The sequence below is a fragment of the Ictidomys tridecemlineatus genome, chromosome 5 (assembly GCF_052094955.1).
Source record: "Ictidomys tridecemlineatus isolate mIctTri1 chromosome 5, mIctTri1.hap1, whole genome shotgun sequence".
In the NCBI taxonomy this organism is placed as follows: Eukaryota; Metazoa; Chordata; class Mammalia; order Rodentia; family Sciuridae; genus Ictidomys; species Ictidomys tridecemlineatus.
Genome location: NC_135481.1, coordinates 66,032,337 through 66,045,553, shown reverse-complemented (window position 1 = coordinate 66,045,553; position 13,217 = coordinate 66,032,337). Strand labels below are relative to the sequence as shown.

General features: G+C 40.7%; 1 protein-coding gene across 1 annotated transcript in view; it reads right to left on the bottom strand.

Annotated features, from left to right (window-relative positions):
- Window positions 1-149: 149 nt before the first annotated feature.
- Pygl (glycogen phosphorylase L) overlaps window positions 150-13,217 on the bottom strand; it is a 35,906-nt gene continuing 22,838 nt past the window's right edge. The window contains exons 8-20 of the mRNA XM_005322860.5: window positions 11,130-11,273; window positions 10,810-10,902; window positions 9,990-10,136; window positions 9,490-9,653; window positions 8,880-8,994; window positions 8,301-8,402; window positions 8,029-8,176; window positions 7,848-7,906; window positions 7,601-7,742; window positions 5,784-5,991; window positions 3,561-3,695; window positions 3,069-3,135; window positions 150-633 (exon numbers count right to left, since the gene is read on the bottom strand). Of these exons, the coding sequence (XP_005322917.1) occupies window positions 457-633; window positions 3,069-3,135; window positions 3,561-3,695; window positions 5,784-5,991; window positions 7,601-7,742; window positions 7,848-7,906; window positions 8,029-8,176; window positions 8,301-8,402; window positions 8,880-8,994; window positions 9,490-9,653; window positions 9,990-10,136; window positions 10,810-10,902; window positions 11,130-11,273 (1,701 nt within the window). The 3' untranslated portion in view covers window positions 150-456. The remainder of the gene's footprint in view (window positions 634-3,068; window positions 3,136-3,560; window positions 3,696-5,783; window positions 5,992-7,600; window positions 7,743-7,847; window positions 7,907-8,028; window positions 8,177-8,300; window positions 8,403-8,879; window positions 8,995-9,489; window positions 9,654-9,989; window positions 10,137-10,809; window positions 10,903-11,129; window positions 11,274-13,217) is intronic.

The window sequence follows — 13,217 nt, the reverse complement described above, 5'->3', positions numbered from 1 at the left end:
ACTTAGCAGTATTAAATAAAGATGCTTCGGGCTGGGGCTGTAGCTCAGTTGTAGAGCACCTGCCTTGCATGTGTGAGGCACTGGGTTTGATCCTCAGTATCACATAAAAATAAACAAATGAAGATATTAAAAAAAAAACGGTGCTTCACTGTAGTTAAAGAATTTGTTTTTGTTTAATTCATTTAAATAGCAGTATCAAGTTCTAAGCACTTTTCCAACTTTCTGATTAGTTTTGGGTTAAGTCCTTGCAGGCTACCAATCTGCTATAAAGCAATAAGTTTTGGCACTCCTGGAGTCTTCAGAAATTGACACTTTATTTTCAGTCCTAAATACAACCATACATGTTCCCTTTCCATTCTCAGAGATACTTAACTATTAGCTAATAAATCAATGAATGCTGTGAAAATGTTCAAATTCAATAAGAAACTCTTTTTTTTTTTAGAGACATGTTATGATTCAATTTCCATTGGCTTTGTCCACTCCATTCCTAGATTCATTGGACAGGGAGATCTTTAGATCCGAAGGCTCCATGTTCCAGATGTCCCTGGCATATTCCTTAATTGTCCGGTCACTGGAGAATTTCCCAGAGGCAGCTATGTTTTTGAGTACCATCATGTTCCAGGCTTTCTGATTCTGTGAACAAAATATGCGGGTACAGCCTGAGTGCCAGCGAGCTTCATGACAAACATCAGACCAAGCATATTTCATGGAGAAAATGACAGGAGTAAACTAGAATGAATTACAAACACATTGTCTCCACAGTTGACAGATAGGTATGGAATGCACTTTTCTCATATTCAGAGTATACTTCTCTGAGAAACAAAAATATATTTTTCATTTTAAGAGAAACTATGGGTGTGAATTTTCTAGTTGGTAATTCTTCCTATACTTAAAATGCTTTGGCATGTAAGTTATATACATTTCCCATGCTCTATTTTGAAGGAGGACACCTCCGTTTAAACTATGGGGCAGGAAGAGACTAACATTCATTGTCTGCAAGATGCCATGTCAAGAGATTTAACATGTGTCTCACAAAGTATGAAAAATCTGTGCTCCAGAATGTCAGCTACAAAACAGTGAAAGACTCTGTTGACCCACTTAGCTTCTCTTGTTCTTTCCGAAGTATATGGCCTAGTAGGTTTACACTAAATTCCAAATACCCCATTGGGGTTCCAAAACAGGGTGAAACAAGACACCTTAATAAAAATATAATATCACAATTTTATGATTTTATGTAAAATAATATAAAATGATGTTTAACTTATAGTCTCATGATTTTCCAAAGAACTCTGAAAGTTAACTGAGAGCTACTCAAAGTTGTTAACCATGCATTATAAGCCTTTAAGAGCAAGACTAAAACTACCATCAAACCTGAAGTTACTGCAATTAGTTCAGACTTTTGAAACTTACTATGATAACAAAACTTCCACTGGGAGGACACAACAAGAAGACAACACCTTTCTTCCCTTTCTTCAGCTGCTTAAATGCATAGTGAACAGCTTTCCCAGCTAGGTAGGTCATGTTTACTAAGCCTCAAGAACATAATACTGTTAAGAGTAGAAAACTGCAATTTGCATTAATAAACAAGCAAGATGGAATCACATCCTGGGCTTCTAGATGGTCATCCTTTGGGACTGGGCCACACATTTACAGAGGAGATCCCCTGTGTAAAACTGACATTTACATTTGTCCCTGTCCTTGTTCATATTTTCCTTTCCTGCTCTGTTCTACTTACATTTCCCTTTATCTGTCTTTGAGTTCATGATGGCTGTATGTGGCTGCTGCCTCCAAAGCTCAAGAAACAGGTAGTGATGTAGCTTAGCTCTAGTGCGGTCTCACTTGTTCAAAGCTGTTACCAACTTCTCTGATCTATACACTGTTGGGGGATGGGTGTGACTCAAACCAGAAGATAGTGGCCAGAAAGCAGCACAGACCTTGAGTAATCCCATTTGAAAACCCCAATAGGATACCTATGATGAGTAGGAACTACCTGTCACCTGTCTTGGAAAAGGAATAGAAAACAAAGTTAGTGGTGCCATCCCAGGAGTCTTGGCACAGAGCTGCCTCTCCTGTATCCATTCCACTGGGAGGACCTGAAATTCTCCAAGTCTCTCTTATCAGACACGATCCACCTTGACACATCCTTGCAAAATACACCTAGAGGACTATTTGATAAAGGTGTACCACTTTGCATGTGAGCCTTATTCACGTGACTCTAGCTATTATTTTATTTTTCTGTATAATTTGAAAAAAAATCCAAACATAAAAACTCTCCTCCTTCTATATAGTTTTATTTTATTTCTGTAGCCCTACTCTAGTAGTTGAGGAGAGGTATTTACTTTGCAATTTTCAAAGAATAGGATGGGGGGGTCAGTTCTTATTCCAATAAACTAAGGCTCAACCTTAGAATCATCTTGGCAGGTTTTCCAAATACTAATGGTGGATACCACACACTGCTGGGTCAGAATCTCAGGTGAGGCAGCAGAGGACAGCAGTGTGTATGTGTGTGGGGGCATATCCATACTTTATAATAGCGGCCTTGGTGATTGTGATGTACACCCCTGGTGAAGAATTCTGCAGTGCAGGTTGCTTGAGGGAAGCTGGGCACAAATCTTCTTTCTTGTCTGTGCTATGCTCTCAGTGCCAAGCATGGTGCTTGTCATGAAGACCCCAAGTGTCTTTCTAAGGATTTATACCCTGAACTTCTAGAATGTGCCTGCTACCTGCTGCTATATGCTCAATAAATGTGATTTTTACTTGGGTATTAAAAAATTTTACAATTATTACTGAAATCTTGAATCCCAACCTCTGCCTAAACTTATGAAAAGTCAAGTTTTGATCTGAACAATCTGAATAGTTACCTCATTTCATTTTTCTCTTGTGGTGCTGGGGATCAAACCCAAGGCCTTCCTTATATATGTTAGGCATATACTCTACCACTGAGGCATACCCCAAACCCCACCTATTTGTGATTGATTAGGGGGGCCCTGATATTTAGATTTACTGAAACAAAAAGTTTAATCATACTAAACTGGGTTCTTTCACAAATCTCCACAAAATTTACTCACCATGTACAGCTGACTGACTTTTTCTTGACATTTGACATAGGCTTCATAGTCTGCAAAGACTTTAAATCTGTTTTTTTTTTCAGAGGGGGCGGGGTTAGAAGGAAAAAACAAAACAACAGAAGGATTCATTAACAGATGCAAGCTAAGATTCTACTTAAAATTCTCTTTTGCTTAATGTCAGGCGTGGCTGGTTTACCTGTTCATAAGAATGTTTGCCAGCCCTCAACATTTTTATGGTTCTTCCCACATTTAAATATATGAAAATATGTATGATATAGTCAGTGGAAGACGAAAAAGTATGCCAGGTTTGAGGGTCTTATTCTTAAATCTTAGTAGCACCATTGGTGAAGACTCTTCCCATCCTCCCACCCCCAAGCTTAGTTAGCTGATCAGATCATAGACCTAAGCTGATCTATACGAATGGGCTGTAGTTAAAGAAGTTCTCTTCCCATTTCACAGCCTAAATCGCACCATCTTCTTATAGGAACTCACCTGTCATGATAAAACAGCATATTGACGATATCTTTGAAGAGGTCGGGTTGCTTAGGAGAAAAGAACCCATTATCAATTTGATCGATGGCCAGCTGAAGCTCTGGAAGTGCCTCGTAGTATTCCTTTGCCTCGTATCTGTGGGGGAAGGATGGGTGGTGATGACAAAAAGACTGTTACTGTGTGCGGTTAACCACACAGTCGACACTGCAGTAGCTATAAAAATGCATTAAATGTGGCATATTTGAAATCCACCATTCTGATTAATGCATTCCAATAAAAGTTTTAATTAAAAATGCATTCAGATATACTAGTATTTACAGAAGTCATCATAGATTTCAACATGAGTACAAATAATTTCTTTTCTAGATTCTGAAGGTTTTTTCCCTTCTAAATTTGATTCAATCCTGTAACCAAAGACACTAAGAACAGTAGATACTGAAAACTCTAATCACACAGCAATAGTCTTATCTGCTAGAATGTGGCAAGGTTCATTTCAAAGCAGACTTTATGACTCTAAACAAGCCTTGTCTTACAGGAACCAGTTGCTCTTTGGATCCACCGATTCTTCAAATTTGTTGCTACTGAGTGAAATTTACTTCTAAGTCAGGAAATATATTCAATACCCTCCAAATTTTGTGACCCATAGAGCTCCTTTGGACATTGCTCTTCATTTCTTGCTTGAGCTCAGGTTGAAAAACACAGTTAGGTAGTAAGTGACAACAAATATTCCTGAGTACTTCTGTTTATTCCTATCCTCTACCATGTTTTGGTTCATCTCTTTGAGATCTTAGGGAAGTACTAGATAGTGATTTAAATTTTAGTTAAAAAATTACAACTAGATACGGTTAACCTTTGATTAATGTTAAAAATCACAATGCAACTTAAAACTACACTGAGATTCCATCTCACTCCAGTCTGGATGGCATTTACCAAGAATACTAGTAACAAGAGGTGAACAGAGATCCTACATTTTGGGGGCAAATTTTTACCACACACACATCAGATATAACAGTAGTCTCTATGGTATATAAATAACTCAAAAAACTTAACATAAAAAAAACCCCAATCCATAAATGGGCTAAAGAGCTGAAGAGACACTTCTCAGAAGAAGATATACAATCAATCAAGAAATATTTGAAAAGATGTTCAACATCTCTAGTAATTAGAGAAATGTAAATCAAAACTACTCTTAAGATTCCATCTCATGCCAGTCAGAATGGCAGCTTTCAAGAATACAAACAACAGTAAGTATTGGTGAGGATGTAGGGCACACTCATACCTTGCTGGTGGGACTGCAAATTGGTGCAACCAATCTGGAAAGCAGCATGGAGATTCCTTAGAAAACTTGGAATGGAACCACCATTTGACCCAGCTATCCCATTCCTTGGTTTTTACTCAAAGGACTTAAAATCAGCATACTACACTGATGCAGCCATGTCAATGTTTGTAGCAGCTTAATTCACAATAGCTAAGCTATGTAACCAACCTAGGTGTCCTTCAACAGATGAATGGATAAAGAAAACATGGTACATATACACAACAGAATATTACTCAGCCATGAAGATGAATGAAATGATGGCATTTGCAGGCAAATAGATGGAACTGGAGACTATCATGCTAAGCAAAACAAGCCAAATCCCTGAAACCAAAGGCCAATGTTCCCTCTGATATGAAGCTGCTGATTCACAATAGGCAGAGGAGGGAGGGGTGGGGGGCAGTGGAGGTTCACTGGATTAGACAAGGGGGAGCTAGAGGAACAGAGGGGGAATGGGAATGGGAAAGACAGTAGAATGAATCATACGACATAACTTTTCTATGTTTCTATGTGAATACACGACCAGTGTCACTCCACATCATCTACAACCACAAGAATGGGTGCATGTCAAAATACATTCTACTGTCATGTATAACTAAAAAGAAAAAAAAATTAAAAAGTTAAAAATCACAGATATAGAGAACCAAATAGCTCACTGAGGCTGCAATGGCTGGTAACAAACAGAGACTTCTTCACGTACCTGGGCCTAAGCTTCCTTTATTTTTATCTTCTGGATTTTAGACTGATCTGTGGCCCAGGAGGCTCTCCCGACTCCTCAGGGGAGATGTTCTGTTGCCTCAACACACGGGACCCCGCCTCAGTGGGCTATGTGTACAGGCAGGAAGCCCTCTGAGATCACACACCCTCCTGGGCATCACCTGCCCAACAAACAGGAGCTGCTCTCTCACCCTTTCTTGTCCAGAGCAGCCACATCATCTATCCTCATGCCGAAGATAAACAGGTTCTCTTCTCCGGCTTCCTCTGCCATTTCCACGTTGGCCCCATCCATAGTTCCAATGGTCAGGGCGCCATTCAGCATGAACTTCATGTTGCCTGTCCCCGAGGCTTCAGTGCCTGCAGTGGAGATCTGCTCTGACAGATCTGTGGCTGGAATGACTGTAAGGGAGACACAGTAGTATCAGTGATTCTCTCTCTAGATTTTGTAACTGAGTATTTATCTAGCTGTCCTGTTTTGATGATTAATATATGCTAAATAGGATAAGCATTCAGAGTGGGGTACAAGGACAGAGTTGCTCTTTCTCCTTGATGCAGGCAACCACATTTGTCTACTTTGTCCTTAGTTTTTTATTGCTGCATCATAATTATCCATAATAGTGGCATTCATTGTCACATATTCATACATGCACTTTGTCCATTTGTGATGTGTTATATAACTATGTGCTTATAATACTATTTCTTGGTTTATAAAGTTTGAAGAGTATCTATAGACTTTTTTTAATATTTATTTTTTAGTTTTAGGTGGACACAATATCTTTATGTTATTTTTATGGGGTGCTGAGAATCGAACCCAGTGCCTCACGCATGCTAGGCGAGCACGCTACCACTTGAGCCACATCCGCAGCCCAGTATCTATAGACTTTTGAGTTTTAAATGTTGACATTACATTTCTCTTGTCCTCTTTCTCCTTTCTAATATTTGTTCTAGTTTTATTTTTATTTCTTCTGCTTTATTAAATATATTGAAACCTCTCTTTCTTAGTCCATAAAATGCAGAGAGGTCTCTAGACTCCTCTTTTGCAAGCTCAGGTTGGATTGCTGATCTCTTTCTATTTCTCACCTCCCTCCTCCCCCTCTCACAGCAGAGAAATCAGCCACTTGCAACTGAGGTGTGCTTGTGGTTAGACACTAAGCCTCTGTTTCTCAGCCTTATATATACACAAATTAGAGCTGCCTGAATCCCCCATACCTCCCCTTACCACAAAGGTCAGGGCAATTCTCTGCTTTACTGTGAGATTATTTGTGGATTCAATTTATATTTATGTGCAAACCTAGGAACCTAGCTCTTTTCTCTTTAGGCACAGAGCCTTAAGCAATTATCTCAAGGTACCCCAAAACAAAACAAAAAGAAAGAGCTGCCTTTCTGTCTTTTTAATCTGGCAAGTAATACACAGCTGGCATTTGTGTGTGGTTGGTGCTTTGCCAGCAATGTAATGCAAATAAGCAAAGGTCCCAGAGGCAGAAAAAGGGACAGTGGCTTCCTGCCATCCTGTCCCCATGTGGGAACACTGTGTTTGATCTTACAGTGCCCATCTGAAGCACATCTGAACCTCGTGCTTTGGCAGCCTGATGTCTGCTCTCCTTGTTGTGACTTGAATACGTGACAGCCCTTCTTCCCAAGCAGTGGCCAGAGGAATATCTGAAAATTGGATAGTTTGTGTTCTCTTGCAAAACTGGGACTGGGAACTGATAAACTTTTCAAAACTCCATTTGTACAGCACCCTCTGTGCCATGGCAGTCTCCACCTACACCTAGCTCTCCCCAGCTGGAAGGAAAATTCATTTGCATATGTAATCCTGTGATACTGACCCTGGAGACATCAGACTTATTGTTACTTGGGTCACCTTAATAGCTCCTGCCTTATTTTTCCTATGAGTGACACCTTGTATCCTAAATTACTAGCTCCCTGAGAGGTCAGCTACCCCATTTCCGGCACTTGCAATCCCTCCAATTTGTCCCACCCCCATGGTTTGCAATGAAGGCAGTACCTTTTTCAGCAAGAGACACTCTATAGTTCTCCAAGAAGATGACTTTCAACTTGCTTCCAACCATGGGGTCATTGTTCACCACCTCGGCCACTGAAGTGATCAGCTTTATGATCATTTTGGCCATGTGATATCCTGGAGCAGCCTTAGGGAAGAATGGCAAAGGCATTGACAGGAGGCATAACTGGTGAAGTGGAGAAATGGCAAGAGATAAGAACCCTCAGGTCCCCAAGGAATGCAGTCAGCTTACTTTGCCACCAATTATAACTGTCCTTGGCACAAATAACTTCTTAGGGTCTTTTTTAATGCCTGAAAAAGATGGAGAAGGGAGTGGAATGGGAAGAGAGCTACTTGCAGAGGTGGTGGGAACTACCCCCAGACTGTTGCTTCCACCTCCATGGGATTCCTTGGTAGCTAAAGGGCAGACTCACGGTTGTACATGGTGATCACATGCAAGCAGTTCAAGAGCTGCCGCTTGTATTCATGAATCCTCTTCACCTGGACATCAAACATGGAGGATGGGTTGATCTTCACTTTGTACTCCTTCTCCAGGAACTGAGAGAACTTCAGCTTATTCTCCTGTTGAGACAGTGCATGGGGCAGAGCCCTTCTGACTTAGAAGGTTTGGGTGTCTATTTTTTAAACACTGCAGTGTACACCCTTGAAGGCAGCTCCAGGGCAGTGAGCCCACCTGGAACCTTACCTGCTTCACGTTGGCGATTTCCCGGAGGAAGACATCATCGCCCAGGAAACCATGTAGCTTCGTCAGCTGGCTCAAGTCTTTCACATAGTCTTCCCCAATTTTCTTTCAGTGTAAAGGAAGATGTGATTTTTATTCAGGGATGGTAATCAAGCCCAAATGAGCAGCTCTGTCAGTATGGGGTGAGGGCCTCTCTTATTGTAAGAGTATAGTTCCTGGACCACACAGTTCATAGAATGGTCTCACTCATTGAGAAGGCTAGAAATTCTCCATGGGAAGAACACTTTTTCTAGTATCTTATATTAGTCACAGTGCTATTGAAGTGTTAAAAATAGGAAATCTACTTAAAGGGGTGACCAAGAACCTAGGTTCTGCTAGTTATTTACATGCTCTTTGTTATTCTCTCTTACTAATACGGATACCATTTTCCATCTGTGTGTCAGGCTTTTAGTCATGATTAGCTACACAGTTGGCAGGGTGTGCTGCTGAAGCCAGCCCTGCTGCAGACTGCGTTTGTGAAGTTAAGTGCACGCATATGCCTCTCACTTTCCAGCCAGACCTCCTGTCAGCTCTTCCCATTACCTCTGCAATTAGGTCTGCCAGTCCTGGGTTGCAGAGTAAGAGCCAGCGCCTTGGAGTGATCCCATTGGTTTTATTCTGAAACTTGTCTGGTTCTAGATCACTGAAGTCCTTGAATCTGGAGATGGAAGAGACAGTTCACTGAGTTTGGCTGCAACAGCAGAGTCTTGCATGCTGCATAAAGCTCAGAATCATATTCAAGAATCTAAGTGTAGGCTTAGAAAGATTACATAAAGGTGAAGGGAGGGGCTAGCAGCAGTTATCGCTGTCATCCTAAATAGAAACTCATTTGCAATTCAAAACAATTACAAGAAAAGTTCCAAATCTAGTCACCTCCATCTGACTTCCTGGCATTGACATATATAACAGGATACTTTTTTGTTGTTTTTGTTTTTTGGCTCCTAAGTCTAGATTTAGGAAGAAGAGGAAGGCATTTTTTTTTTTTTACTTTTCATATTTTCCTCTTTAAAGAGAAGTGTTCTTTGAATAAAAGAAAGTACTCTTAAATATTTTAAGAGGGCCTTTCCTCATCTGGAAATACAATCTTGCATTTATTAGCATCATTCCATGAACGGTCCATATTAGACCTGCTGCCATGGCAACGGAGGCTCACACTTTTGTCTTCACGATGTCTGAGTGGATCTTAGCCACACCATTCACAGCATGGCAGCCCACAATGCAGAGATGGGCCATGTTGATCCTTTTGCCTCCTTCCTCTTCTATCAGGGACATCCTTCTCAGACGGTCCATATCTTTAGGAAACAAGGCCACGATTCTCTAGACAAAGGAAGAGAAAGACCATGCTGATCACTCAGGTGTAAGCAACAGTGGACTGTTACTGACTTCCCAAGCAAAATCTTTGATGCAGTGAATATAAAACTTCATTCCCACAGAGAGGAGCTGAGATAGCGCTAGGGAGGTGCCACCCTTCCCTCCATTCTAGCCCTTTCAAGATGTTTTAAACACAGCCCCACTCAGACTTGAGTACTTTTGATGTATTAATGATTGAAAGGTGTTTATACTTCAAGTTTGGGAAAGGGAAACATTGTAGCCACCCTTAACATCTTAAGACTCCATTCTGATAAGGGGTTAGAATCTCTGGAAATGACTTACATCCAAGTGCTTCTGATTTATCTCATAAATGATTTGCAAATGTCGAGGAAGCAACCTCTCTACCAGCTCCACTGGCCAGCGCTCCAGGGCTTCTGGGAGCACAGTGTGGTTGGTGTAGGCAAAGGTCTTCTGAGTGATCTCCCATGCCTGTGGGGAGGGAAGGGTCAGCTGCTTTGTCTGCTCTGCAGGGAGTACACCTACCTCTCAGGGCCAAGCCCTCCTCAGCTCCCTCCTGCCTGCAATAGGACAGCTCTGAGTGTGTGCTGTCAGACCCACATGATTCCACTAGGTTCCTGAATGGTCCAGATAATGGGTGCATGATTTTTTGGGAGGGGAAAAAATTTTATATAAAACTGTAATAGAACTGAATATAACCTTCTGATAAATCTTCACTACTGTTTTTTTTTTTTTGTCTTTTTAAATTAAATGCACAAAGGTTGAAGAGTAAAAACTACAGGAACACTTTCAGGAGACACCAAGTATGTTTAAAATGCGGACTTCCAAAGCTATGGGGATACTTTCAATTAGCTGTCTTCTGAGGTTAGAGAATTTAATTTCAAATCCTCTTAGATACAAATGTGCCAAACACAACATAATCCTTAATACAGCTACTTCTCTGCCTCCCACGAGGCATGGGTTGATTTTCTAGTCTTATTCTCAGGATGGGGTCAGGTTCGCATCAGGGCAAAATGTACTCTAACCATCAGAAGTTAGCAATAGGAACTTATTCTGAAAAACTGAAAAAAGAGCTTTTTTGGTAGTCCTTCAACCACAGATATTCTGGTTAATAAAGGGAGAAAAAAAGCCAAGCTATGCAGACCTTAGACCAGGGCAATTTTTCAATATCCACAAAAATCCTCATCAGCTCAGGAATGGCAAGTGCAGGGTGAGTGTCATTCAGTTGGATGGCCACCTGGGTGGGGAAAAGACATCAAGGTGAAGGTGGCTGAGGGCCCAGGGTCTGGCTGCCTTGTCCTCACACATCTGGGGAAAGCACTGAAACAAAATGCCCAACTCCTAGGAAACACCAGAAGCGTCTTATTCCCACCCAACTTTTTTAGCACTGAGAGAGAAGAGCAAATCTGCTGGAAATCCTGGTCCCTAGCTGACCCTGTTTGCACCCACATACTGAATACTTGCCTGATCTGGAAAGGCATCAAAAACAGTTCCTGCACTGTCAGTGGAGCCAAACTTGGAGGCTTTGAAGCGTCGGATGACATCTTGCAGGGTTGCCGCCACCACAAAATACTCCTGCTTCAGTCTTAGCTCCTTCCCTTCAAAAAACTTCAAGCCAGAGAGACTGAATGAAAGTGGTTCACATTGTAGGTTTGGCTAAAATGTGATCAGAGTCTCCCCCCCCCCAAGGGCATGTCAAGGTCAAACCCTCTGGACAGCTGGTTAAAGATGGCAGGTTGAGCATGTTAGCATTAGCCTTTGCTCTTCCCTGAAACTCAGCAAAGGAAATTAACAAAGGTATTCAGACAAAGGATAAAGAGCCTGTGAGAAACAACAGCAAAGATGTTTTAGAAGTTGAAAGACAGTTGAATGGTAATTGAGACAAAGACCCAAGACAGCCCAATTCTGACCTGGTAGTGGAAGAGTCATAAAACAACTCATTCGATACACCAGAGCCCTCCCCAAAGCCCAGGAATTGGCAGCATCAAGTGTCTTTGAAAGTAGGAGTGAAGTTGGGGGTAAAGGTTAGTTGAAAGTTTAAGGAACAGCTGGCCTCAGATCACATCTCCCATTCCTGCAGTTAAGCAACTTCCTTTCCCAGCTCAGGCAGAAGTTGTATTTGTAATCTCTGGAGGTGGTAAGACAGGGATCTCTGAACTGGGGCAACAGGTACCATTGAAGGCAGGGGTCTTAGCCATCTCATACTGACAATGTGGAAAGGGGGGTCAAGTTTATGTACTGAGTTCTGAGACTCTCAGCCTTCTCTCTACCAAACTTCAGAACACAGACAGCCAAGATATTAATTATTAATGTTAATTAATCTGATCAGAAATACATTGTACTGCTCAGCCAAAAGGAAAACTGGAAGGAAATTAAAAAAAATAAATAAACAAACATAAAACCCTGAGAGTGATTTGGTATCCAGGCAAGTTGTGAATGTGAGGGCCGAGTGAAGATGTATTCTGATATTCAAGATCTCAAAAAAATTGACTTCGTCCATGCCTTCCCCAGGAGGTGCTGGGAGCATATGAGTACCAATAAAACAACAACAACAAAACAAACAACAAACAAACAACAACAACAACAACAACAACAAGAAAGAGAAAGACAGGACATACAGGAAATAAAAACCTTAGATAACAGGTGATTACACAGTGCTCATAATGATAGAGAAGGATCCCAAGACAACAGTGGAATTGCAACCCAGGGAGCAGCCATCCTAGAGAGATCCAGAAGATATTGTTCAAAAGACTGGGTAGTGGAATACCTACCATGTTTGGATATATTGAAATTTAAAAAACTGGGGTGGGGTATACAGTGAATTAAAGAAAAGTACTTAGAAAACCAGGCAAGCAAACAAAGCAAAATTATTTACAACAACAACAACAACATCAAATGAAACCTTTAAAGGAAAGGCAATCATTATATGAGAACAGTTCTATGCACAGATAGCTGCTGGCTGCATTTACAGAGTTAGAATAGTGTGAACTCTAAGGAGTGCATGGAAATTATATGGACTTGTGTAGAGAGAACCAGGATGGGAACTATGTGTTTGTGTGGTGGAAGTGTGTATGTGAGAATGTGAGGTCTGTTCTCATCCTTCCAAGGAGGGAGTTGACAAACATTTATAAAAATGGGGGAAAAAAATCACGAAGTAGAAATAACTCTGTTCTTCAGAAATATGGAGGTAAGAACCTGAAAAAAATCAACTAAAAGCAAAGGGATATATTGCTTCTGGGGAGTGAGAAATGGGAGACTGTGTTTTTATAATAAGCTTCATAGAACGGTTCTCCTTAAACTATGTGTAACTTTGACAAAAATTAAAAGTCATTAAGAGAAATGGGAATTTACAGGTAGTAGAATTAGGATTTTTTTTACTTTATTCTTGGTATGTTTTTATGTCACTCACATTTATTTCTTTTCTAATGGTATATATCATAGTGAAAACTGTAATGAAATACAACATGACAATTTTTAAAAAATTTACATTAAGATGTATGAATGGTACTTTGAGAATGTGGGTAATCTGGTAATTCTTCATCTGAGCTCTGA